Here is a 27,439-nt window from a genome sequence, read left to right as displayed (position 1 = left end):
ACCCTTGCCATTGCCGTGTTCAGAAATCTGACCTGGTATGAGCCCTGCAGTGTGCCAACCATCAGGGTGATGTTCTCCACCACTGACAGGTCGTGCTGCAACTCCTGGAGCTCCTGATAAAGCCTGGGAGGACCCATGAACACCTTCCCTAAAATAAATCCAGAACATATCATCACACCAGTAAACACTTTTCCATTGTCCTCTGTACTCCTTTATGTCACTGGCTCTCAAAGTGCTGCACATTTGTGTCACATATTGGAGTCACACTGGCTAATGCAGATGGATTTGTGTAGTGGTGTGTGAGCAAGCTTAATAATAAAGTCAAACAAATTTACCCATTATATGAATAAATAAACAGACTTCTCAGAGTCTTCTTCTTTGAACCCTTTTAAGTTTATGTTGTAAAATCTGCAAGGCAATCATAGGGGCTGTAGTAATAAATCAGAATAACATGCTTTAAAATAAAAACCATATACTGAAAATAACCCACTGCGCTGTTGATTAAAATATGTATTTTCACATATCTAAACACACCTCTCTGCTGCAATTCGTGTTTGTTGATATTAGATATTAGCATTAGAAGGGAGATATATATTTTGCTTCTTCTAATGGCCTGTTTCAATTAAAGATTAGGTAGAAACGTGTGAAATTCTATTCTGTTGTTATGCTTTATCATACTAATTGGGTTTCTTGTTTAGATGATCTGTAAAAATAAAATCTTCCCCATAGGGGGTCTCTGGCCTAAAAAAAAAAAAGTTTAAAAAACCACTGATTTTTGTCTATGGTATATTCAGTCTCAGAGGGCTATGAAGCTCTTCTGAAGCACTGAAACACAAAGAACAAATCTGAAGTATTCCCTGGAGGACATAGCAGGGTGAAGGTTCCCTCAGATGCACTCACAGTTCCCCACTGAGCAATGTTCTGTTGGAGCAGCCACAGACCAAGCTGGGCACTTGTAATATTAATTCAATCTGAAGCCAGAGCAGCAGTCATTATTATATGATTTAATAATTAATAGCATAGTATACAGAAGACCACAAAGTCACAGGTTCAAATCCCACTCAATATCCCTGAGCAAAACACTGCTGCTGTCAAGTGGCTTTGGATAAGGGTGCCAGCCAAATACTTGATCATGAATCATGATACCTCTATCAGTGTTGGTAGGTTGACTAACTCAGGGCCATCCAACTCGCGCCCTGCGGGCCACATTCCGTGTGATAACTTTATATAGATCTATTATCATGGCCCAGCGATAACACACAAACTACAGATCCAATAATAGAGTGCTTCAGTTGTCTTGCCAAACGCAATCCTTAAACTACAGCTGAATCTGTACAGGAGCTGTTTCCATGTCAACGGCAAGTGGGTTGTGAAGCAGCTCAAAACGGACGGACGTCTTTTCGTGCTTCAAAGTTACCAAAGCACTATGCAAACTCAGTTTGTCAGCAAAGTGTGCACTGCATTATGGGATCTGTAGTTTGTGTTATCAGTGAATCATATAATAACAATAATAGTAATAATAATAATAATAATAGATCTATGTAAAGTGATCTCGCGGGATGTGGTCTAACTGATTGACTGACTGATTACCTGCTGTGCTGTTGAAGCCAAGCCACTTGGTTCCACTGTGCGGGTAGACAACCTCGTTGTTCTGGGGAGTCTCCCTCCCCACCTCAACCACCTGCACCTGCTGTAAGGGTGCACTCCATTTCACTGTGTACTTCGGACCAACAGGGACCAGACTGCTGAGATCCTGAGGCCCCCTGTGCAAATACACACAGCTTTAAATGCAGCTCATATATTCTTTACGGAGCCAAAAATAGAAGTACCAAAGAATGATGAGAGGCTGCGAAGTCATGAAAGAATTCCAGGAATTTTTAATGCAGTCAGGATCTTGTGATACGCTGAATTGACTGTGGGCGCGATGCCCCCTACTGTGATTTAAAGAAATTTCTATTCATGTATTCCTGTAGTCTGCATGATTAGCATTGTGATTTCGGTGTTGGAGTTTGAGTTGAGTGCCCTCCACCTCCACCCGTGACCGAAGAGCTGTGAAGTGTAAAATCAGTACAACAATTTTCGGAGGATCAAATGACCCTGTGGTAATTAGGCAGGGAGTTATGTCTCCAAATGTTACCTTGCCTCATGAACAATTCTGTCAATGCCCGGTTCAGAGCTACTGTTTTTAAAAGGGACGAACAAGAGAGAGTCCATGTGCATCAGTCACAGTTTACCAAAGGTTTCGCAGAGGAGGCAAATTGGCCAAACGCTTTAAAACATCAAAGCAGAAGCGACTTTCAGGACAGCCGAATTAACATATCAAAGTTCATGGCTTCGGGGGAAGACTCACTTGCTGTTGATGTTCGTGCAGATCAGTGCGTCATTCAGGAGGAAGACTTTCCGCTCCTTCGACTTGAGGACTTGGCCCTTTTCGCCGTATACCGTCTCCAAAAGAGTTTCACACACAATCAACTGCCTCTGTTCAGAATTCAAAAGCTGCAAGATACAATGTGGGGATGAACTTATGAACACACAGAGCAGAAATCTGGGCAGCATGAGCCTGCACTGAAAAACAGCAAGTGGACCATAGAGCTTTAGTGAATGAGATTTGCTGCAGCAGCTATAGAAGTAGCAAATAATGTCTGAAAATAGATTCATTAAGAAATATTTGCTGTCGGTGAAGCAATTTGCTTAGTAGAGAGTTCAATAGATACTGTAGTATACATTTTGCATGTATAATACATAAAGCAAATCTTATTTCAGAGTATGTCCTCGAGACCATAGGGATCTAAAAAATGCATGATGGGCTTTCTTTTGTTATTATACTATTTTAAATGCTCTTGGTTGGAGTCCACAGAGAGGACTGCAGCGCCCTCTACTGACCACAAGGAGCCAGCAATAGCATGGATTATGGATTTAGAAATGAATACTGTTAATAAATCCTATCATTATTAAATTAAACTAAATTAAAATACTACTTTATTAATTCATAGAGGTTATAGGACGATTTTGTAGTCAGGAGACGCTGAGAGTTACAGCATAATTCTGTATCTCATTGACATGAGAAAAATATGTTTTAGTGGTCCCCTAATACCATTTCTGAAGTCCCTCTTGGCTCCCCATCAGATGATTGGATATATAAGGTCACAGGCTCAGATTTTAGAAGCAGAACAAAGTGATTCAGAAAAGAAATAAACCATGAGAGGCTTTGTGTTTCAGTGATTTATCACAGTTAATGCGGTTTAAGGCATTGAGGTCTCACGGTTTATTGCTTAATAAACTCTGTGATGCTGCGCCTCCGGGACTAGACATGAAACAGCAGCCATGGCAGCAAATGCACAGCTGCACACAGCCATGACCAGGAGCAGAAAATCCTCACCTTACTGAGGCCGCGGTCACTGACGCTGCTGGCGAGCTGCTGGATCTCGCTCAGCTGGTCAGCCAGGCGTTTGTGTTCATTCAGTTTCTCTGCCAACGTCTCCAGCTCAGTCAGCGCCATCTGCAGGTTCAGGCGGTCTGGATGTCCCACGGGGGTGTTTTTTAACATATCCTATGTGGGACACACACACACACACACACACACACACACACACACATTTATAGCAGAAAAATCATTTAAACACACTCACACACTGCTGGTCCTCTATATGCAAGTGCGCACACACACACAACCACAAACACTAGTGCATACACAGATCCTTTCTAATGATCTTAATGCACAACTGTGCTGCTGCACCACTGCTTTCACTTCCACTGATGATGAGTTCAGAGGAAATTTCAGAGATACCCTCTCCCCACTGAGTACTAAACAATACTAAAGAGGAACAGTCAAACAACAAGAACACCAGTTATTTTAATAGTTCATAAATATCTCAAAACCCCCCAAAAAAGTTGTTTCCATTTTGAACAGCTTATGATACACAATTGATAAGTTTCATAATTTCTATTAAAATAAACAGAATTTATTAGTGTAATTATGGACTTTACACATATGTGTGTGTTTGCGTGTGTGCTCACCTGCAGCAGGAGGATAAACTGAGGGAAGCGCTGGATGGGCTTTACCATCAGGCCATACAGAGTCACCCGGTCAGTACTGGCAGCCTGAATTTTCTGTAGTGAATACAGGGAGGTGTCATCACTACAAGTTACGTCACTTCCAACACCACCAACCCTCACTGCTGCATTCCAGTTCTGGTAAGTAATCATTACAGGTGATTATCAGATTCAATATACAGCACTGACTAGTGCTGTATATTGGAGATACATACATATACATGTATGTATGTATGTATATGTGTGTGTGTGTGTGTAACAATTAATTTGCCAGGTGAGGCCAATTAAAGGAAAGACTGCTGAAGAAAGACATTACACATTATTAAGCAAAGCACAAGGCTTCATGCAGATAAAGGCACAATGAGGCACGGTTTCTGCCAGACAAATACATTGGACCAAAATGCCGTTGCAATGCAGCAAACTAGTATTTGAAGCTGCTAGTGCCTCTGGAGTCCCATGAACATCAAGGTGTAGAGTCTTGCAGTTATGCATAAACCTTCTATTCTGCCACCCCTAACCAACGCTCACAAGCAGAAACTGCATGGCAATGCACCATCTCATTATTCAAGGAAAACCTCTGCTTCATTGGCTGCTGTGTGCATAAAAGGAGATGAATTATGGCCCACATTGTGCCCAGACATAAATCCTATTGAGAAACTTTGGAGCATCCTCAAGCGAAAGGACTTTGAGGATGGAGGCGGTTCACTGTTTGGATTACAGCAGCTCTGGGAGGCTATTCTGACATCCTGCAAAGAAATTCAAGCAGAAATGCTCCAAAAAAAAAAAAAAAAGTCACAAGTTCAATGGAAGCAAGAATTGTGAAGCTGCTATCAAATACGTGGCTAACTTGACCTGTGAAGATGTTTTTGATGACCTCCTGGTGCTACAAATCCATTCAGTTTTTTTTTTTTTTTTTTTTTACAACCTTTATAATGAAAGTTTTGAAACTTTGTTTTTTTTTTTTTTAAATACTTTTAGCATTGGGAGGTTTGTTAAAATGTTACTCTAAGGGTTGATTATTTAGGATAACCAGCAAAAAATATACTTTGCATAATAATTTGGAATGCGGTGTACTGCAATATTATCATTGTGCCAGTCTGTACACAATAATGCACTTTCATATAGAGCTGTTCACCAGTAGATACCAATGTCTTTTGTGTCAACAGAAAAAAAGGTTAATAAGTAGATCACTGAACTAGAAGCTTCCTTGTCCCGGGCTGTTCACCTTAAGAAAATCCAGAAATGCTGGTTTGGACACACAGGCTTTCTTGATCAGTGCCATTGCATTGGTGAAGTTGTTCACGTATTCGCTGTACACATCCAGGACCATGGATTTGGAGAACTGCAAACAAAATAAAGAAAAAAACAGGAATGGATTTAGAAAATCTGCTGGAACACAAAGACATGATTAAACAGTCTTCAGAGTCCTTATGGCTCTGACAACACAGTGGGACATTCTGCCCCTGGGTAGCAAGTTTCTTATAAGTGCATGAAGAGGAGTTTTTTTGTTTTTTACTGCAGTTGTCCTGATTACTGCCTCACACTTTGCCTTTTGTTCGCTGCTGCCAGCAGCCGTCTGGGCACTGCACAGGAAATGAACATGGTCAAAATAGAAATGCTGAGTTTAGCAGCACATTTCCAGCCTGCAGCTCTGAGGCCCTGATGTACAAAAGCGTCTAAGAATAGAAGCGCTAGAGTCGCTTGGGTAAGAATCAGACAGGATTGTCTCTTGGTCTTTCAACATACACCGCCAACATACATCTGCCAAGTTTATAAAACTACACACAAACTATACAGAGCTCAGTCAAACTGTAAAAGTTAACATTCAATATCGGCTTTCAGCTGAGCAAACAACTTGTTTTGAAAGATTAAAAAATGCTTGTCCTTCAGCTTGTCCTTTAGATTAGATGTACCTTAATTGCAAAAACGTAGTCTTAAAGTCTCGAAACTCTAATACAATTTGCGTACTTGCTTAACAGAACACTCCACCTCGCATGGTTTCACCTAATCTAATTGCAGCCCTTGTAAATAATAAGTTGTTAATGTTGTTAATGTATACAGCATTCCAAAGAAACCAGAGCTCAAACGAAGAGCTCAAAAAGAAGCCTAGAAGGATTCTTAATGGTACGTGAACTTGACAGGAAATACGGATGCTAACAATCATTAAATTGCACATCAAACAACATACATTAGATAATTAACACAAAAAGTGTCCTCTGCTTCTCAGAAAGAGGAAGATCAGCAAAGCTAGACATGTACCAGCATTTGCAGCTTAAGAAAGGATGGACAGAAGGTAAAAGAGATTTTAAATCATTTCAGTAGGTAAAATTAATCACCATACTCAATCCATGTTTCATGGTCTAATAATGCTACTGATATCATGTCTGACATCAGGTGGTTTATGTGATAATTAAAACAGGCTTCGATATTTCTGCGACTCATTTCTTCTCACTAGAGTGCAAGTGTAGTAACCTTTTGGGCTCAGTTTCCTGTTCCTATCTGCTTTTAGATGCCTAATTCTTACACAGGCTACAAACAGGTCCCCGATCTTCTCGATCTGGTCCCATTCCGCCACACGTGAGGCCAAAGCGATCTGGAACATGGAGTGGCATTGAAGGATCTCTTTGACCCGGAAGAAGATGGGCTGGATCTTTCGAGCACTCAAGATGCGAGGCTGGGCTTCCAACAAGGGTTTCTGGTACTCCTGCAGGGAAAAAAATTAATTAATAATTTTGTATGTACAGACAGGTAAATGAAACCAAAAGGAAACGGAAGTTTATTCCACATGCTGTCTCCTAGTTTCAAACAAGTGCACCGCAGTATCACCATCAAAACACAAACTTTGGCTCAAAGTATTCCCCATGGATCCAAGCAGACTTCAGATTGTTGTTTACCTGCAGCACCCTCTTGAGGGAGTCGAGGTAGCTTTTCTCACTCTGTACAATGGAGTTGAGAACGTGCCGTCGTACAATCTGGAGACAAACAAAAGCAAGCGTAGCGATTATAAACCCCAGGGAGGGAAACATAGGACTACTCACGACTGTACTGTTTATTTCAGTCTGTCAATACACGTACAATGTCTGTTTAATATTAATGTACATACAGTATATTTATATATAGAGAGACATATTTTGTATGTGTTTGTTTCTCTCTCATTAAAAATGTGTAGGAATATAAGTATACAGAAGATCTAAGACAGCGCAGATACCTTGTGTAATACACTTCTTTGTGAAAATTTAAATTAATATGTAAAATGTGCAATAATGAATGTATGAATTTTCCATTGGGTGGTTAAACATTTATAATGCTCATATTACATACAACCTAAACATTAGTAAATGAATAAATAAATGAATGCACTTCTTTGATAGACTGGTGTCTCAGTGGACTCACACCTTACGAATGATATTCCCTCAATCTAAGACCATTTTGCCTGTTGTCAATATTAATTATTATAAAATGTATTTACAAAACATAAAACAAACCTTTTGCTATTTTTTTGCTTTGTAAAGGAACACACACACACACACACACACACACACCTGCTGGCTGCTCAGCCCCTCTGGCATGGGACCCAGTTCAGGGGGAGGGTGCTTGACATCAGACACGGTCACATCCAGGTAGCCTGAATCATCCTCAGTATCCTCTGTGGAAAAATAATCAGAAACACAGAGACCCAGGATCCAATCAGTCTTCATCCACACAATCCAGCACTCCACAGCACGATCATGGCTGTCGTGACAACATGGTGTCCTCATATGTACAGGTTACCAGAAAAAAAAAAAAGTCCAAAGGATAACGTGTTTCACAGTAAAAAACACAACTAACGTTGTACAGTGTTTTAAGTGTACCTGTGATTTCTTTTCTGTTCAGGAAGGAGACTTTGCGCATCATGGCTATCTTGGTCTTTTCCAGTCCATCTTTAGTCCCATTCGTTGCAGCTTTAATCAGCTGGTGGACCTGTGATTGATGGTAATACTGTTATGCTGAAACTGAAACTGTAGTGGTTATTTGCTTTATATACTAAAACTAAATAGTTTTACAGGAACTGCAATGTTATACCACAAACTTCAGTACTCAATATTGCTGTTGGGTTAGAATAATGAGTTTATGGGAACTACAAAGTGTTCCTTCTTGTTTCGGCATATATAGAATGATATAGAAACATGTAGAAGTGATCAATAATGTACATTGTTGCCCAATGGCGCACCTGAAACATCATGTAAATTTAAATTGTTCTTTTAGTAGCCATGCGGTCAATGTGTTTAAAAGGACAATGGAGGAGAGTGAGTTGGTCTAGTGTTCCTGTGTATCTCCTCATTGTTTAAAAACGTTGCCTGGCCACTCCAGCGAGCTGTTTGGTAAATTGTTGGTTTGAGGGCAGTGTAATCTAAAAAGAATGACACTTCAGAACTTCCATTACACTATGAATTTAATATGAAGAGCATGTGCCATAAGTATCTGTAAATATTGAAATCAGGATTAATTTAAATGTATTTGTACATTTAAAAAAAATATTAAGTGATTTACAGTACTGTGCAAAATTGTAGACAGTAGTGAAACTAGATAAAGGTTTTTCCATCTTCTTAAAAGTCACTCTGAAATTGTTCAGGAAGCAACAAACTAAAAATGCAAAACACAAATAACAGTTATTAAAAAGTTAAAGTGGAAATAATCTCGTTTGATTTGGGAAAAGCTGTTGATTTCTACAGATCTGCTACAAGAACTGGAGGTTCATCTCTCCCAACTAGAAGCAAAAATTTACAGATGAAAAACAATATTGTATAGCTGCTCAATAGGATAACAGAGTCTTTTCCCTGATAAACATAGTCAGCATTTAGTGAGAGAAAAAAGAAAATTCAGCAATAAATGTTTTAGATAAATGAATATTTGATCAATGTTTGACGTAGCATATGTTATCACATAAACAAAATAGTTTGCAGCTTAGATAAACAGTTTACACAGTACTGTATATATTCTGTATGAAAGTGAAGTGATTGTCATTGCAGCACAGCACTGTGTGTTCTCTGTATTTAACCATTACCCTTAGTGAGCAGCCATGAAAGGCTGGGGGACGATGGAGCAGTGGGTGAGGACAGTGCTTTGCTCAGTGGCACCTTGGCAGTTTGGATTTCGAACCCACAACCTTCCATTTATGGGTCCGTTTCCTTACCTGCTAGGCCAACCACTGGCTTGTCAGTCATTTACATTTACATTTACAGCATTTATCAGACGCCGTTATCCAGAGCGACTTACAATCAGTATTACAGGGACAGTCCCCCTGGAGCAACTCAGGGTTAAGTGTCTTGCTCAGGGACACAATGGTAGTAAGTGGGATTCGAACCCGGGTCTTCTGGTTCATAGGCGAGTGTGTTACCCACTAGGCTACTACCACCCATTTGTTTTTGTATGCGAATATTATTACACATACACAAACACATAGAAAAGAGAACTTCCTTTGGACTTCTTTTTTTTTTAACCATGGTCACATTAAGAACATGATCATTTCTTCTTGTTTGGGAACATCTCAGATTAGATATACTTTACAAAGTACATCGTGTGTATGACACATCTTATTTGTCCTCAATAATCAGCTTCACCTTTCTAAATTTTAGTACTCAGCCAAATGAAAGCGTGCATCTCTTGCTTTCTTACTAAATCAAATATTCCAGACTAATCGGGGAAACCTCCTAAACTGGGGACATAAATCTACCCAAATACTGCAACTAGTGGTACTCAACTGATTTATTTAGCTACTGTACATTATAAATATAGGGTTTTGATCTGTTAAATGCACCGAACTAATCACTTCGTACCTTCATTTTTTAATGTTAATTCTTTAAACCTACGACTGCACACTGTCATTTTAGGTGTGGTGGACAAAGGAAGAGAAATTAACAGGCTCAAGGATCAAAGAAAAAATCCAGGAGACACAAACACACACACACAAAATACAACCAGGACAGTCATGACAACGGACTGACAAAGACGGGACACAGCAGAGAGATGAGATTTATGTGTGATATTTACTTATATGTGAGATGAGAATAATTAAATCAGGGGATAATCAGACAAGGTAAAGACAAAGTTCTAGTCCAAAAACCTAGACTTAACTCTGACTCAACACTCAACACATGATAGTCATAAAGTAGTCAAGTTTGTGATTTATTTATACCAATGTTGTCTGGTCTGAGCTGATCATTTTTGCAAGCTACTTGACCCTAGTCTTAAGCGATACCTTGATGTCGTAACTTTGTTTGATGTTGGGAAAGTCTCTCCCTGCCAAGCGCACTGCCAGCTCACGCCTGGTCCTGACACAACGCTCCTTCAGTCGCTGCACATCAGGCGAGATCTACAGCATGGCCAGGCCAAGCGGAACGAAGCAGGGCAGAATACAAATGTGATCCAGATCCGGTGTGAGACAGAGGTGAAATTGGCAAGGGAAAAGACAAAAGTGAAGAAAAGGAAACACGATCAGAAAGGAAGGACAGAATTAATGCAGCAGACAGAAAAGCTCAAGGCAAAGCTGTAAGTCTGTTTAAGTGGTAACGTGTGAAAAAGGTGCAGCATTCCTGACGCTGGTGTTTCCACCCTATTTTACACCCAGTGCATGGCTAACAGAGACTTGGAGATTAATCAGCGTAGATATGTATTACCTGAGACACGTTCTGGCAGTCCTAACACCACACAAGGGTCCCCAAGTATTCAGTGTATCGCTCCAGTACTGACTTCAGTGAATCTGAGAGAACCCAGACTGTAAAAACCCCTGAATACATGTGTGGCTTGCTGATTATCGGAAGCCCACAGGAGGAAGTGAGAGAGACTCACTGGTCTAAGAAATAAGCTCCCTCCTTAAGACCCTTTGAATGCCAACATTCACAATTTGGAGCTCATTTCATGCTTTTTGATGGTTTACACACCATAAAAAAAACTAAACAGAAAGACATAACATTTCCTGGTGAAAGTGTCTCCCAGTGAAAATATATGGCCATTTAATTTGAAATGCATAAACAAAGGTTGCCATCTTGTGGGGAATGGCAACAAATTCAACACCAACTACACTTCCTGTTTTCCTATATTATCTATTATGTATTTCAATATGGCCGCCTTTCGTGTTCCAGCCTTATAGTCGCTATGGCCCTGAATTGACCCTGAATCAGCCTGTCTATAAAGCTGCACATTTTTTGTCTTGAATGCAATAAACAGATATCATTAAATGTTAAAGATTCTGTTAAAATAGCCATGTGTATTCGGAGCCATTAGTCCTATTGTTATACATGTCAGAATTTTGGTGAAATATAGAAATGTGATGTTAAAGTGTGATAAAACCGTATAAATGTCAGTTGTTGATGACAACTTTGTAAAAATGCAGCTCACCTTGCTGCGAGTAGTTGGTTTGGAGTCTCCATCTGACTGTTCATCATAGCTCTCAAATTCACTGGAGCTCCAGCCATTATCCGGGCCCATGTGATCGTCTGGACTCTGGACATCTTCATAAATCATATCCTCTAGTACCAACAGAGGTAATGTCTCCATTACTCACAAGCACTCATACACACAATGTTGTATTTTATAGAAATATAACCTCACACACTGACTAACCTCCATCTGCAAGCGGGACAGTCTCACTGGGAACATCATCATAGATGACCTCTGTTTGGGCGGACTGAGACTCATTGTGCTGCTGCAGTGCTGGCCTCCCTAAAACAGAGCATCATGGGTAATCATTGGCTTCTTTCATGGGTATTTTAGGAGCTTTTAGGTCTGATGGAGAGTATGTTCTATAGGGGTACAGTTCACTATCAAAATGTTGCTGTCCCATAAAATTGGAGGGTTTGGGGGAGCTACTGAAATCTAGTGGGATTTACTGAAGAGCAAGTAGTAATAACTAGTGTTGTAGTTCTCGAGACCAGTTGCTTTGGATAAAAGTGTCTGCAAAATAAAAAAAGGAAAGTTATTGGTCATGAGACCAATTTTTTGTGGTCTCTGTCTCGTCTTGGTCTCGACGCTATTCCGGCTTCGGTCTCGTCTTGGTCTCGGACATGGCGGTCTCGATTGGATGGGGAAAAGCGAGCAAACAGCATATCCTCTAAGAACAGTACTTAGTTTGCGTATGTGTGGTAAAGTTGTTTGTTCAGGAGGAATATTTCGTTTTTTGCAAGCAGCTTGATCACTACTACTACAGAGCACCTTAAGAACCAGGAAATGCAAAAAAGAAATTCTGTGGGCACAAGTTTCTATTCCACAGTCTGTGGGCACAACATTAGGAAAGTTATTTAATATTTCTGAAGCTTCTATAGAACAGTCCCAAATAACTCATGGGTTACTGCTTCAGACAAATTATTTTTCATGAGAAGCCATCGATTCACCAATTAATACACACAGCAAAAGGTTTTAAGTTGTCATAAGTCATACACAAGAAGAAAATGTATTTAAGAGTAGCACTGAACATTTGAGAGCCAAATGTACATTGTCTTCAATTCAAAGCAAGGGATGAGTACATCAGTACATATTCGTAGTTTACTCAAGGCCTCTGTCCCTGGTATAAAAGAGTCTTAATATGAACATTTCTCTGGTACATCCCATCTCTTTGCCTTGACAAAGGCTGATAAAATGGTTATAGGAGAGGATCGCTGAGAATATTATTTTCCATCAGGCCTCGGAACTATGAAAATCCGGGAGATGCTGGATGTGAGAAATATGGAGAACATAATTGAAAAGATATCATGAATTAGATTTAACGAGTAATGACACTTTACAGCAACGCCTTTTTTCTCAACAGTTGATCTGAGTAATGTGAAGTCCATTCTAGCCCTAGTCTATTTTTGGTCTTGGTCTTGGTCTTGCCTTAGCGTGTCTTGGTCTCTGTTCCAGTCTGGGACTTGGTGCCCTCAAGTCTCGGCAGTGTCTTGATCTTGATACTCTCCGGTCACTGCAATGTCTTGATCCCAGTTTAGGTGGTTTTGACTACAACACTAGTAAGAACTCTACAAAAAATGTCTTTACAATGAAAGCTTGCATACCCAGGCACACCTGGGCATCCTGGCTTACATTTACTTTTTTCTTTATTTTACTTTAATTAGGAAAAATGTGGCATTGGTACAGTTTCCTGTATGCTAAGATTCTGAGTCTGTCATTTTGTTATTCTTAGTTTAGCTCCCTGTTCTGAAATTGCCAGAGCTCTTTTAGCCCAATTTTTATAAATCACCTTGGTGCACAGCAAACTGCCACAACCCTGTTCCAGCATTCAAAAGCTCCCGTGCTGCCTTTTTGGTTATTGATCAAACTGCAGGCACTAGGGTCACGGTGAAGGTCACAGTGTCTGTACCACTGGGTGGCCGTGGGAGGGGCTGTTATCACTATCACTGTTATCACAGCTCAGGCAAAACAAAATGACAACAGGGACAGGAACTCTGAGAAGAATGCTGGGAATAAGGGAAATGCAAAAAAAAAAAAAAAAAAAAAAAAAAAAATCTAAAAATCCTGGGTAAATTGCTAGCTGTCGCCCTGACATCACCAGAAAAATGAATGAGAAAATAAAAACCAGTGGCACATCATAAAATATGTTGATTATAAAACCGTGCCACTATGGTGCTAACTAATGCATGAAGGAACATATTTGGAATTTTTCCCCCCATATTTGTAACGAATAATTTTACTGTTCTAAGAACTGGACCCAAACTGGTGAAGTCAGAGGGGATTACACAACACACAGACTAATCTCAGCTACATCTGGGGAAATATGTACCTTTATGCAGCCGCAGAGTAAGTTCTGAAACCACACTGAACCACTCCTGGGACCGAATCGGTGTGTGAGCTGAACACACACACCACACACACAGATCACACATACAAACACACATGCTGAAAAAAAGGCATCCTAAAAAGGTAACAGAACTTCAAGATCTAAATGAGTTTGGATCATTTGGATATTTTTGGTGAATCTGCGAGTGGTGATTTTTTTTTATGATATTGCATCTTCTTCCAAATCGATAAACAGATTTTCATATATGACCAGTACAACCAGCATTATTCCACACATCCATCTGAAGACCACAGAGAGTGTAACTGTAAAGGTTTGTAGGTGTTTACATGAAGAAATCTTTTTCACTCCCCCTCTCTCTCTCACACACACACACACACACACACACACACACACAATGGGGTGTGCCTGCATGTCCTCTCAGTGAGGTCATACTGGTCTAAGAGTTTGATTAGTCCATGTGAATGTTTACCATGCAGATTTTCCCTAAATGATTAGATAGGAAATGGCCACATGCTGTGACAATATGAGTGAGATTCCCTCCTGCAAAATCATCTGGGGTGGAGTGATCATAAAGAGACAGAGCACCACAGACCTGGCAGCGCTACGCTGCAGACATCTTTTTTTATGACAGAGCTGTAGTAACCCTTGACCAGGTCATGTGATCCTAGGAGCGCACAGAATATGGTCACATGGCACAAAACATGGAAACAAGTTGGTTGCACACTTATCTCAGCAAAAGTATGAACTTCTAGATGTATTAAACTTTTTTGTAAAACTACTGCTGAACATCCAAATTGTCACCAACGTCACAGTGACAAAGACTAAATTAAATTGCATGAATAAAGTCATTCACTTCAATTGCAAAATAATTATGAGCTTTGCTGCTCATTTTTTCTATGTATTATTTTAATAACTGATAGGATGCATATATCAAAATATCATCATTACCTTTCTTAGAGACTTTTCCTTTTGTTAATAATGGGGAAATATACACAGATTCCCAGCAAGGTGTAGATATGAAAAAAAAATACCTTCATAAATACTTCTTTCCCAGGAGTGCTCAGACACTTCAGGTTCCACAGAAACAGAGCTGCTGAATTAGTGACAAATGAAACGAGGATCAGCTACAATGAAACAATGGGTGGTGACCTCATCAAAGGATGGACAGTGTTTATGGGATTGTACATTTTAGCACTCTGACCTCTTAAGCCAGTCCCATTACCAACTTGGTAAACAAAGACCACATGTGAAGTAAAGAACAATGGGCCTTACATAGTCACATTTCCCTGTGAATCATCTAGCAGAATTTCAATAATCAGTCTCATCATCAGTTACACAAAGCACATCACATACTAATAGGAAAAAAAGCCCTACCCATCTGGGGACTTCCGCACCACCAAATCTGAGGGGGGGAAAACAGGTCATTTTAATGTTTCCTCCATCTCTGAAAACATAACGTTACCACAACATAAAATAATATCTGAGGGGTCATACATGTTCATCCCTCATTCTCTTTTGAAAGTTTGATATTGGTGGGATCATGTTTGGCTCACCAATGCTGCTTTCATGGGGAGATGCTGAACAGGTTTGGTTTGCCTGGTTGACGGGAATGTTGCCATTACTGTGGCCAGATTGAGAATAAATCGCGCTTGTCTCCACAGCTGAGTCCATGTCTTCCCTCTGGCATTCAGGGAGTCCACTTTCTGCTGAGAGTGAGGATTCTAGTATTACATCAACTCCTGTCTTTGCAGTGTCCTGCTCCTCTTCACTCTCATCAAACTCAAACTTTTGTCCTTCTTCTTCATCTTCCTCATCCTCCTGCTGCAGCTCTTTAGTTTGAGGTGGTCTGGATGGCATTCCGTCTGGAAAAAAGAAACAGATGATAGTCAGAAGGACAACTTCCGTGTGATTGGCCTAGAGGAAATCTTATTTCCTGAAAATGATCATCCCACCTCATTACAATGCTTATGGATGTGATGTCACATGACATGCTGTTGCATGAAGACTGACTATTTTACAATGTAGACCAAAACTCAGTAAACATGAGGTTATTTCGAAAATTATTAAATAATAAGAAATGTATCTATAATAATAAGCAATATAAATAATTCACAATGCAGTTCACTAAAATGCCTAATCACAGTCAATAGTGCAATCATTTGGATCATAAATGAATAGACAAAAAAAAAAAAAAAATCACAATTTGTCACATATGTGCAATATTTATGGGTGCAGGTTTAAATCATCCACAATAGAAGGCAGCATGTGTTATGTGGGATCCTCCCATTTTAAACTGTTCATAAAAAAAAAAAAAAAACATTAAAATTCATGTTCTAAAATAATTAGACATCAACAAAAAGGGCAAATAGTTTCTATTCCTCGGTATACAAATATAGTGCCCATAGCATATGGGTTCAAAGAAGGCAACAAAGAATTTGCTGAAATATACATAAATTAAAATCTTTATTCGAAAAAAGCTAAAGGCATGAGCATTTTTTCTAAATATTGGCAAAAAATGTGTATTTATTTTAAACTAATCTTTAATTTAAACATATTGGACATAAGACATAATAATAAGACATAAGAATCTCTAGTGCATCATTAAACCTAATTCCCATATTTACCTCAGACCTCAGACTCCAGCATTGTTCCAAACAGTCATAGTCAACACAGTGGCAAAAGGAACAGGTGAGAACCAGGATTATGACTGCCAGCATGTGACCAGATGGCCTTTGAAAAGAACTTGGCTCGGAATACTCGATCTGGGTAAATGTTTCCCTACATAAAACCAAGCAAGCAGCACCTTATCGATTTCCAAACGTGCAAAACAGCATAAAAACATAACTACTGACCCAGACCTGTTGCTGCTGAAGGGTCTAAGGTCACTAGGCATCAAAGGATCTAACAAGCTGGCACTGTTACCTGGCTTGTTGTTCTCTTTAGTCTCAAGCAAACAAAAAATGGAAAAGATGTCCGATTTTTTCGGGTGAATCCTTGTCGGTGTCATTATTGTCCGGAATTATTCCACACGAACCGCACTGGCGTTCCGTGTGTTAGCGGTGGGAGAAGCGTCTGGCATATGGTGCTGCGTAAAACTCCTTACGACACAACATATGGTCAGTCGTCCAGCACAGTTCTTACCTAGAGATTAGATTTTCAAACTGCAGCACATGCTCAGCAGTGGACATTTACGTTTAGGCAGCAGCTCGGCAGAAGCCGCAGCGTTCAACAGATTATGGTGCAGGTCGCAGGTTTCTTCATTATAACGCTGTAACAGGGAGTCCAGTCTCTGTACTCAGCATTTACTCCCATACTGTTACTAAATAAAATGATGTGTCTATAGCCTATACCCACACTGAGCAATGTAGTCACACTTTATGCCACAATTACTCAAAGACAAATGCAAAATGCATATGCCTTAATACAACCTGATTCGTGCATTTATTCCCATTCATCTGAATTATAATGGAGTATTATTTATCCAGAAAAGGTCATAGTGACAGAAAAGTGAAACGTAAGAGCTCTCACCTGAAATTGGAAGGGTGGGAGACTGCAGGGAGGCCATTGGATCTCAGTAATTGTCACATCGGTCTGGCTGGATAAGAAACAATGACAAGCTGCTGAAATGTAGGCTCATTAAAATCAAAAATCACCACCACCAACATCCACTGACATTAAAGTACACCCCTCACATTTTTGTAAATATTTTATTATATCTTTCCTTGGGACCTTGATAGAATGTTAAGTAGTCTGATCACAGCTTGTATAGTAGCGAACATTTGCAGTTCCCCCACAATAACTAAAAACACACAACCATTAATGTCTAAACCACTCACATCATAAGTAAGTGGAAATGTCCAAATTGTGCCCAAAGTGTCAGTATTTTGTATGGCCATCATTATGTCCCAGCACTGCCTCAACTCTCCTGGGGATGGAGTTCATTAGAGCTTCGCAGGTTGCCACTGGAATCCTCTTCCACGTCTTCATGTGGACATCACAGAGCTGGTGGATGTTGGAGATCTTGTGTTTGCAGATGCCCCACAGATGTTGAAGCCTGGAGACATGCTCAGTGATCGTCTTGGAGGAATACTGCCCTGTGTCCCGGTTTCTGCTTCAGCATGTCACAGGACATGTTGCCATTCATGCTTCCCTCAATGAAATGCAGCTCGCCAGTGCTGACAGCAGTCATGCAGCCCCAAACCATGGCACTCCCACGCCATGCTTGACTGTAGGCAAGGTACACTTCTTCTTCTCCTCGCCTGGTTGCCGCCACACACGCGTGGCATGTAGATCTTGGTGTCATTAGACCACATGGTTCCACACTTCCTTCTGGGACGACTGCACCGTATGTTCTGATGACCGACAGGCAACCTCCGCATCAATGCTGGCAGCACTAATACGGCTATTTTCAAAACGCAACCTCTGGACCACTTCTCTAGTCGCCCACGGCGAGGCCCGTTCCGAACGGAACTTGTCCCGTAACCGCTGTACGGTCCCAGGCTGTCGGCAGTCTTCTTATAGCCTGGGCCATCTCTATATTTTTCAGCTCCTCAGAAGGTTCTTTGCCACCAGGCACCATGTTGAACTACAGTAACCAGTATGACAGCGTGTGAAAATGACAGCACCAAGTATAACACAAAATGGCTATTTGGACAAATTTGGGACATTTTAACTTAAGGGGTGTCCTCACATTTGTTGCCAGCTGTTTAGTTATTAATGGATGTGTTTATTTAAGCTACACATGGACTACATTACACTGTATCAAAGTGTCGTGTCTTCAGTGTTGTCCCAAGAAAAAACATAATAAAATCTTTACAAAAATGTCATTTTTGAGAGATACTGTAGGTAATGATTCTAAAGAACCTTTATCTCCGCTTCCTCAAAGCAATCTTAGCGAATACGAATAATACAGACAATTCTATCTGCAACAAGTTACTAAACTAGACGCCATCGAGGTCTAGAAAGAAAATCTGGGCGTGTTTGCATCTGAATTACAAAGCAGACATGAAACCAGGCAAAGCTTTTGTAGTTGTTACTGAGCGGTCCACACCATTCGTCGATAAAGGTTCGTCTTGGTAAACAAGGTTTGTAAAACATTATTATCATCATAAGACAAAAGGGGAATTCACGGCATAACCTCTTAGCCCCAGGACAACGCCCACTTCGGCAAGCGGTTCAATACATTAAACAACAGAACATACCCACTCCTTTCACCTTCACGTACGGAAGAGAATGTGGCCGCGGAAGATAGCAAGGTTGCTTAGTAACAATGCAGAGGCAGGCTGCTGTGTCAGCCGCTGCGCTGTGATAGGTGGAGGAATTCCTCACCACAGTTCAGCAGGATCAGACACGTCCCCTGCCGGAGTCCTCCTGCGCAGCGTTGAGCAACCGAGCAGGACGGAGTTAAAACGTCGTGGCAGTCCCTCCCAGATTACTGTACTGTGTACCACTACCGGTTCCCCCACTACCCCCCAACAGTGAGTGTCAGTTCTGGCAACCCGGCTTCTCTGAACAGACGTCTGGACGTCAGCCCCTCGCTGCTCTCTGCTGGAGGTCAGCGCGCATGAATTATTCACGAGACCCCGGCCTCTCACTGGCTACGGTGGGCAGAGTGGAGGGCAGGCTGGTGAATAGACAATAGCATGAAGAGGGAAACAGCGGTGGGATTGTTAGGACCGGCGGAGACACATGGAAACACGGCTGACTTGAGAGTGGTCATGAGATCAGAAACGGGCCGAACGGTGTTGATGTGGCAATTTCGGCCAACTATTACTAATAATTAACATAAGCGTCGCCTGGACCACGCCGAACGCCCATTCACACGCATTAGCCCGCACTTTTATCATACTGACCTGTGTCACCTGCTTTGGACCAACACAGTCACACTGAGTAATTATATAATCAGTCCGGCATTTTTTTTTTAATAATCTGTCACATTAATAGCCACATCCCTGTTTTAGGTATAAACATAACTGAGATGCACTGCGTGTCCCCCTTCAGCCAGTCATGCAACCTGAAGGTCAAGATCGGGGAGGGGGGTTAATCAGGTGACCCTCCCCGAGCCGGCAGCCCAGCGGTGTCTCCCGGCCCCCGGTCCGCCTTAGCAGGCGGTGTTCTGACTAACGGCAGAAAAATGAAACAACATTGAGCAACAGCTCCGTCCATGCCCCTGCGGCCCCTCCACGCCCTCACACGGTGGGGTCCGGTGTGGTGCAGCGTGATGGAGGTGGAGGCTGAAACAGACCACAGACAATGGGGCTCTCGCCCCCCTCTGCTCCCTGAAAGCCAAGTAGTGGAGAAGCTTACTTACTTAAATCCGGAGGACCTGTGGTGGAGAAAAGGGTGTTTGAAGTACAAGTCCCATCATTGCGCAGTACAGTCCGAGGACTCGACCCCTCCCTTAGCACGCATACACACGCACACACACACACACACACAGAGGGAGACCTGCTGCTCGATGGCTGTTTGCCTTCCCACAAGGCCGGCGGGGAGCAGTCGACTCCCTCCCTGGCTCCCTCTCTCTGCCTCTCCTGGTCTTGCCTGCAGCAGAACAGGCAGAGCGGACCCCAGCATGCAAATGCACACGGCTGCCAGCCAGTCCCAGGCAGAGCGGGCGGAGCCTCCACCAATCACAGGAGGGGAAATCCTGGGATCTGGCTTTCAAGACAGGAAGGCTGAGTCAGGAAAGGGGGGAAAGTTTTCCATAAAATCGAAGGGTGTGCAGGACCATCTGAAAATAAAAGAAGCCAGTACATGGTTCCATTTTGCAAACTTACCATTTCAGTATTCCGTTAATAAAGTGGAATTAAATTGTGAAAGGTGTCACATAAAAAGAATGCAAATAATTGTTGAACACTTTACTGCCGTTCGTATTTAAGGTGAATTAAAGGTGCCCTGGTAAACTTATAAAACAGCACAGCCCCTGTTTTTACTATAAAGCTATTTTGCCTCATTTTCAATAGCATGCACAACGCAACTTATCTTTGTGTACCTGTTTACAAGCGAGGCAAAATATATTTTAAAAAGTGGAAATAAGTTACAGGTGACACGCCGACGCACTGACGCGACCATTCGGACCAAATTACGCAGGACTGTCGCACGTACACGAAGTCGACGCTGTTCGGACCCCGACTGTCAGAGCGGACGGCCACGTTTTTAACGCCCTGCTTTATCGCCGCGTCCTCCTGGCCGGAAGGGGGCGCTGTGGAATCCGCCCAGAGGAGCCGTTCCTCCCCGCGTCCGCCTCCCTCCCCACCCCCGGGTCCCCCATGTGTTTCTGTTTTGTAGGCAGGTTATGACACATCTCCGCGCATATTTACATTTTAACAGAAAAGGAGGAGGAGGAGGGGGGGGGAGGAAGAAGAAGAAGAGGGGGAGGGGGAGGCGCCATATAGCCCTCCCTCCTCCGGGCACCACCATTATAATCCAGGAAAGGGCCCGACGTGGGTGAGCTTTTAATTTCGCTATTTGGACTGTTGTGATTATTTTAATAATAATAATAATTATTGTTTCGTTTATTACGTTGTGATTTCGGGGGCTTTCCGGCCCGACTGTAATTTGATGAATGTTAAGGCAGCACCCACGTGGTTTGACGGCGGACGCTGCAGACTCTTTTGTTCAAAATCAATCAAAAAAAAGAGGAGGAAGACGGACAGCGACGGGAGGAACATCCGAACCAGGAAACGCGTTTTTTTTTTCCTCTGCGGATTTAAGTGCCGATCGCGGCTTCCTTTCAGGCGGACGCGCGTCTCCTCGAACCCACCGCGGCGGAGCAGCGGAGGGGAAAAGTTTTTACGTTTTTCATTGTGCTTTTTGAGTGACGAGGTTCGTGCGTCTTTGTTCCGAGTGTCCAGGCCCGACTGCCTCTCGCCGCGGCGGCGCCTGGTAGCAGATTAGCGCGGCGCTCGCACACAAACCGCGAGGCGACGCCGCTCGCCGCGGCTTTTTATTCTTTTTCGGTCGCGGGTTGTATTCGAACTCGGCTCGGCGCGTCGGACGTGTAGCGGCTCGGCGACGCTGTCTGCGGTTTTTTTATTTTTTTTCCTGCGGGATTTATGTAAATGTCGGAGGATGAATTTTGCGGAGCGGCGGCGAACAAAGACGCGACGGTGTCGGCGCGTAGATTCGGAGTAAAGACCGCACGTCGCGACCGACAGCTCGGGACTTTAAAGGAGATTTGGGGAAGTTGGGGGCGAAATCTGACCAGGTGACCAGTGACTCCGCAACGAAAAAGTCCGAAAAAGTTTTCACGACCTTTTTTTTTTTTTTTTTCTACCAAAGAAAAACACGCCATCAAAATGATTTTTGTGGAGGAGGTGGCAGATACGATGTTTTTTTTTTTTTTTTTTTTTTGTCGCATACGAATCATAGTCTTAAAGGAGCAGTCTGTAACAAAGACTCAAAATTTAATATGCCTACCAAACCGTCCCTTTAACAGAATTATCTTTTTTTTTTTCTTTTTTTTTTGTTTCTTTCTTCTTCGACTGTTTCACTCCCTCAGACGCCTTACCCACAATGCCCCGCAAGAAGGTGACTGAAGTATCAGGCAATGGTGGCATGAAGCGAAAGCGCGGCGGCGGCAGAAAGAAGGACCAGGACTTCAGCAGCGATGACGAGTTCGATGACTTCGAGCAGGAGAACACCAAGAAGCCCGGCAAGCCGGCCTCCAAGGCGGGTCTCCAGCCTGTCACCGTGGCGGACGACGTCAAGGAGAAGATCGTGAGTGTTTCCGGGACGCGCGGTGCTGGGCAGCTTGCGTTTTGGTCCAGGCGTTTCCATAACGCTCCTCTTGGCTTTTTTTTCCTTTTCTTCCCTCAGAAACTTGAACTTCCCAAAGTCAAAGGGCAGCTGTTAATTTTTGGGGCCACCAACTGGGACCTGATTGGGAGAAAAGAGGTGCCGAAGCAGCAAGGTTGGTACCCGTCAGCCATGGGAGGCCGTGCCAGTCCATCGAAACTGACTTGTGCCGCGACTGTCGTAATGGTGCCTGTGCTTCGTGCGCGGCGCGAGGCCTTCCTGTACGAAAGCTATAGAATTTTATGGATTGTTTCCATGACAGCGGCTTACAGGAACCTGGGCCAGAACCTGTGGGGGCCGCATCGCTACGGCTGCCTGAGCGACGTGCAGGTGAGCTGCGTCGTTTCGGGCCCCTGTGCCGCCCACAGCCTGATCATCACGACAGAAGGCAAACTCTGGAGCTGGGGTGCGTCCCTTCCACACCTCACCCGATTACGTACACTCTGACACGGGCACAAAAAAACGGGCTTTTTACTGCATTTACCACAACAGCATTAAAGCTTTAACCTGGAACAGCGTTGATTACATTAGACACCAACATTAGGATATATTTTCTAGAGGTATCGTAGTGTGACCTGTGCATAACATATTGTATGCTGCCAAGGTTTTGTATATATATTTATATATTGTGTGGCACAGTACAGGCCGAAAGTTTGGACACACCTCATTCAATGTGTTTTCTTTATTTTCATGACCATTTACATTGGTAGATTCTCACTGAAGGCATCAAAACTATGAATGAGCACACTGTATATGTGATTTGTATAGTGTTGCCTATATTTTACTGATGTTTATTGTATTAACTTTTTTTAATCTTATCTTTTTCTTTCCAAATTGGTACCTGATGTTATTGGGAATTAATATCTCTACCCTCTACCGGTTCTTCCATTCCATAAACAAGCGGCCTGTTGGCTTAAGAACATGTATTGTTCTGTTGAGGCATAATGAGGCTTTTAAAATGTTTATTTTTCTTCTTACGTTTTAAGGTCGTAATGAGAAGGGGCAGCTGGGACATGGTGATACCAAGCGCCTGGAGGCACCTAAGCTTGTGGAGGCCCTTGTTGAGGAGGTGGTGGTGTCTGCTGCCTGTGGCCGCAACCATACACTCGCACTGACCGGTACGTGACCAGCATCCCATCTTTACTGTGCTCCGCATCTTTGCTGCTGCTGCTGCACGCTTACGCTGTTTTCCCCTCCCCAGAAAACGGTACGGTCTACTCGTTCGGGGAGAACAAACTGGGCCAGCTCGGCCAGGGTAACCAGACAGATGCAGTCCTCAGTCCTGCCACGGTATTACTTCCACGACACAACTGCCGCTGACACAGCGGTTTGGTGCTTTAGTCGCCTGTTTCTTGTGCCTAGCGTTTCACCGTCTGCTATCACTGACCCGTGGGCGTGGCGGTGAGAGAATGTATTTTGTATAACCAAACTAATGTGTAACCAGGCAAACGAGGGGTAAAAATTTCGGAGGTTTTATTTGACTAAAATTCATGTTCAGGCTTCAGTCAGATATTCCAGAGACAAGACTTTGTTCGTTTAAGTTGCTTTCATATGCATGTTTAATTAGTGGCGACAGACATGAATGCCTTTTGATTACTAAGCAGGAGAAAAGCGGTGAACTGAATATGGATCCCCTTTGGGTACCTTGCACAAAGTGAAGTAAAATGATCTGTTGTCTGTGAGATGGACCTGATCTGGTACAAACATTTCAAAGAAATTAAGAATCCTGTATTAGTCCCACACGTGGGAGTTTTGTATTGTACCATCCACACTGTGCTGTGACAAGATACGAGCAGCAAAATCAATAGAATACTTTTTTTTCTTTAATTGTTTTGCTTCAGTGTTCGTTTGTGCTCCTTGTTAACCTCCTTGTGTTTTCTTTGCACGTTTTCAGATTCAGTACAATGGACAGCCACTGGTTAAAGTGTCCTGCGGAGCTGAATTCAGCATGGTGGTGGACTGTAAAGGCAACCTGTACTCATTCGGCTGCCCTGAGTATGGTCAGCTGGGTACGGAATAACTTGTCTTCAAGCGCTGACTTGAGTCAAATCAACAAGCTCCAGAAGTCAAAATGATGAAAACTAATGAACATGATCCCTTTCTGGACCAGGGCACAATTCTGATGGGAAGTTCATCGCTCGTGCTCAGCGCATTGAGTTTGACTGCGAGCTCATCCCACGTCGTGTGGCCATTTTCATTGAGCGGACCAAGGACGGCCAGGTTCTGCCGGTTCCAAACGTCGTAGCTCGCGATGTAGCCTGCGGTGCCAATCACACGGTGAGTGGATGCATCTCCTGCTTTATGTGTGCAGGGGCATCTTTGAGAACAGACCAAAACAGGGTTTTGGAAAACCTTAAAATGTCAATTAGTTTTGGGGGAACTACCAACTTTCCATGATTTATGGCCTTTTAATTTGCATTGAATCCTGGATGGATCGAGGATGAAGATGTGGCTGCAGTCATCCTTCCAAGTTCACCTTTTTGGGTTGGGTGATTGATCTGCAGATGGTTTCATTACTGCTTTTGAACTTAATCAAATTCAACAGACCACTTCCTTTAAGTTATAATGATGTCTTTTCACATTTATCTTACAGCCAGACTGTGCTGTGGTGTTTGACTTTGCCACTAATTTACACGGTTACGCAGAGGAAACTGCACAAAGAAAAGACTTCTCCAATCAAACGATGAACTAGTTATTTAAATGACATTCTGTTTATGGGGATGGAAACAACAGTAGTACAACAAAGGACGCTGCAGGTTGTTTAGTTGGTAATTTTATTATTTATTTTTATTTTTTTCATATAAAATGTGTACAGCTGGTGCTGGACTCACAGAAGCGAGTGTTTTCCTGGGGTTTCGGCGGGTATGGGCGACTTGGCCATACTGAGCAGAAAGATGAAATGGTTCCACGCCTGGTCAAGCTCTTCGACTTCCCGGGACGCGGAGCATCTCAGATTTACTGTGGATACCAGTGTTCCTTTGCAGTGAGTGAGATGGGTAAGAGATTGTGGTTTTCACTTTTTAACTGAATGTTCAAAACGGCAACAAACCAGAAGGATTAATTAATTTATTAGCGGTATTTAAGGAAAACCTGAAATTTTCTTCTTTCCAGGTGGTCTGTTTTTCTGGGGCGTGACAAACACATCTCGTGAGTCCACCATGTACCCCAAAGCTGTGCAGGATTTGTGTGGCTGGAAGATTCGTAGCCTTGCCTGCGGGTGAGCATCACTGGCTGGCTGGTTAATTTGATCGTTCTATCGATGCTTCAGGGCTGCATGGTTTATGTGTTCAAGATTTCATTTGGAAAAATTGCTTGGAGCGCCATTTAAAATGAAATATTTTTGCATAGCTGTGCTTTTTTTTTTTTTTTTCCTGCAGGAAGAGCAGCATTATTATTGCAGCAGATGACAGCACCATAAGCTGGGGTCCCTCTCCGACGTTTGGGGAGCTGGTAGGTTGTCCGATTTTTGTGGTGGTTTTCTGAATATACAGTATTGTTGTGCGTCATAGAGATAACTGTTGCTCTGAATTTCTCAGGGATATGGAGACAATAAGCCCAAATCTTCCACCACTGCTCAGGAGGTGAAAACTCTGGATGGGATTTACTCTGAACAGGTTAGAATCACAAAGAATGACCACCAAAAAAGGCTTGGTTTAGTTAATCATGTGCCATTTCATGCTTTAAAATGGTCTGTGTATTATGTAGGTGGTGATGGGCTACTCGCACTCATTGATTATTGCCCGTCAAGATACGGACCAGGAAAAAGAGAGACTGAAAAAGCTGCCAGAGTACAACCCACGCACACTCTGAGCTCCGCCCCCCTGAACCCTCCAACGCTGGCGTTCCACATCTGGCCTCCAGGACACCTGGACAGTCATGTTGGATTGGGAACAGGTCACTGTTAACAGAACATCAGCAGAAACAATTCAGAAAAAAATGCATCTGAGAAGCGCTGCAATAAGTTTTTTTTTTTTTATTATTATTATTATTTAACCCCTCTCCTGCCAGGGCCAAGTTCAGTAACAAGTTGTAAAGCTGAGTCAGGAGCACCAGTTGTTCTGAGCACTTAGGTTTAAATCATTAATGGATTCTTTGGTCCTGACTCCTACATTCCAAAACAGAGATCCATCACTGTGTTTGTTTTTGTTGTTCCCCATTTAATCTTCACTCTGAAAGTTAACCGATCAAACGGATTCATGTCTCAGCAAATAAACGTGGTGCTACAGCTGGGATCACTCCTAACCAACACTCCGTATCTGTGCCTTTTTAAGTGATGTGTTTGAGGGTATGGGTGTTGAAAGATCTTCATTTTATTTTGTCCCAAAGACGTTTTATCTTCAGGTAAACTGTGGCAGTATTTTGCGTTGGGTGTGTGCCATCAGGCGATACCTGTTCTGTTCCCCCTCTGCCAGTGTTTTGTGTAGGTTCAGTTTTTTTTTTTTTTTTAAGTGCTCTGAGGTTGCAGGAAGTGTCCAAATGTTGGAATACCAGCAGATGTCCTGATGTTTACCAATCAAAAGCAGGGATCCGATTCAAATGTTGCTGTTACGTGTTAGCCTCCATAAATTGTATTGATTTTGTTGTCCTTGGGGTCTGTATGTGCATTCCTTTTTTCAGTTTGTTTGTCCTTTTTCATTGAAATGTTAAATAAAGATTCATGTAAATTGGTTACGCTTGGTGTGGTGGTTTAATTTCACCCGACCAGAAACGGTTTGATACCTGGCTATATATCACATGTTTCTGCTTCCTTTATAAGAACGAATTATACGTCCTAGAACAATTCTAGCAATGCTGTAATCTAACCTGCTTTGTACAATTTTGTTA

General features: G+C 42.4%; 2 protein-coding genes across 14 annotated transcripts in view; one reads left to right on the top strand and one right to left on the bottom strand.

Moving 5' to 3' along the window:
* The window catches only part of arhgef10lb (Rho guanine nucleotide exchange factor (GEF) 10-like b), a 32,567-nt gene extending 11,558 nt beyond the window's left edge, over nucleotides 1-21,009 (bottom strand). Inside the window, exons 1-20 of one of the 11 annotated variants that reach the window (XM_028992529.1) lie at nucleotides 20,596-21,008; nucleotides 20,130-20,493; nucleotides 17,348-17,414; nucleotides 15,373-15,681; nucleotides 15,194-15,221; nucleotides 14,851-14,912; nucleotides 13,802-13,870; nucleotides 11,656-11,754; nucleotides 11,431-11,561; nucleotides 10,292-10,405; nucleotides 7,905-8,013; nucleotides 7,596-7,699; nucleotides 6,948-7,025; nucleotides 6,578-6,757; nucleotides 5,279-5,395; nucleotides 4,018-4,110; nucleotides 3,380-3,550; nucleotides 2,351-2,496; nucleotides 1,591-1,763; nucleotides 33-148 (exon numbers count right to left, since the gene is read on the bottom strand). In XM_028992529.1, the coding sequence (XP_028848362.1) occupies nucleotides 33-148; nucleotides 1,591-1,763; nucleotides 2,351-2,496; nucleotides 3,380-3,550; nucleotides 4,018-4,110; nucleotides 5,279-5,395; nucleotides 6,578-6,757; nucleotides 6,948-7,025; nucleotides 7,596-7,699; nucleotides 7,905-8,013; nucleotides 10,292-10,405; nucleotides 11,431-11,561; nucleotides 11,656-11,754; nucleotides 13,802-13,870; nucleotides 14,851-14,912; nucleotides 15,194-15,221; nucleotides 15,373-15,681; nucleotides 17,348-17,384 (2,136 nt within the window). In that variant the 5' untranslated portion in view covers nucleotides 17,385-17,414; nucleotides 20,130-20,493; nucleotides 20,596-21,008. Of the gene's footprint in view, nucleotides 1-32; nucleotides 149-1,590; nucleotides 1,764-2,350; nucleotides 2,497-3,379; nucleotides 3,551-4,017; nucleotides 4,111-5,278; nucleotides 5,396-6,577; nucleotides 6,758-6,947; nucleotides 7,026-7,595; nucleotides 7,700-7,904; nucleotides 8,014-10,291; nucleotides 10,406-10,709; nucleotides 10,818-11,430; nucleotides 11,562-11,655; nucleotides 11,755-13,801; nucleotides 13,871-14,850; nucleotides 14,913-15,193; nucleotides 15,222-15,372; nucleotides 15,682-16,741; nucleotides 16,914-17,347; nucleotides 17,415-19,020; nucleotides 19,041-19,147; nucleotides 20,079-20,129 lie in introns of those variants that run through there. The other 10 variants (XM_028992530.1, XM_028992531.1, XM_028992532.1 and 7 more) reach the window with 10 other exon arrangements.
* Nucleotides 21,010-21,117: 108 nt separating this feature from the next.
* Nucleotides 21,118-27,286, top strand: rcc2 (regulator of chromosome condensation 2). Of its 3 annotated transcripts, none has more exons than XM_028992540.1 (13): nucleotides 21,118-21,265; nucleotides 22,320-22,537; nucleotides 22,637-22,730; nucleotides 22,878-23,021; nucleotides 23,602-23,733; nucleotides 23,817-23,905; nucleotides 24,510-24,624; nucleotides 24,726-24,892; nucleotides 25,431-25,611; nucleotides 25,727-25,832; nucleotides 25,993-26,065; nucleotides 26,152-26,229; nucleotides 26,321-27,286. In XM_028992540.1, the coding sequence occupies exons 2-13, from the start codon at nucleotides 22,334-22,336 to the stop codon at nucleotides 26,423-26,425; spliced, it is 1,488 nt and encodes a 495-aa protein (XP_028848373.1). In that variant the 5' UTR covers nucleotides 21,118-21,265; nucleotides 22,320-22,333; the 3' UTR covers nucleotides 26,426-27,286. The 3 variants fall into 3 exon arrangements, with proteins under 3 accessions (XP_028848373.1, XP_028848372.1, XP_028848374.1); XM_028992539.1 differs by having other exon boundaries at nucleotides 21,129-21,261; XM_028992541.1 differs by lacking the exon at nucleotides 21,118-21,265 and adding an exon at nucleotides 21,443-21,643.
* Nucleotides 27,287-27,439: the final 153 nt, after the last annotated feature.

Source organism: Denticeps clupeoides, chromosome 10 (assembly GCF_900700375.1).
Source record: "Denticeps clupeoides chromosome 10, fDenClu1.1, whole genome shotgun sequence".
Classification (NCBI taxonomy): Eukaryota; Metazoa; Chordata; class Actinopteri; order Clupeiformes; family Denticipitidae; genus Denticeps; species Denticeps clupeoides.
Note: the sequence above shows the minus strand (reverse complement) of the source record. Positions and strands in the feature narration are given on the sequence as shown.

Bases quoted from the DNA above. Each gene is read 5' to 3' on its own strand.
- rcc2 (XM_028992540.1), top strand. From the start codon at position 22,334: ATGCCCCGCAAGAAGGTGACTGAAGTATCAGGCAATGGTGGCATGAAG. The intron at 23,022-23,601 runs GTGCGTCCCTTC...TTACGTTTTAAG, and splicing joins AGGCAAACTCTGGAGCTGGG to GTCGTAATGAGAAGGGGCAG. The intron at 26,066-26,151 runs GTAGGTTGTCCG...TGAATTTCTCAG, and splicing joins CTCCGACGTTTGGGGAGCTG to GGATATGGAGACAATAAGCC.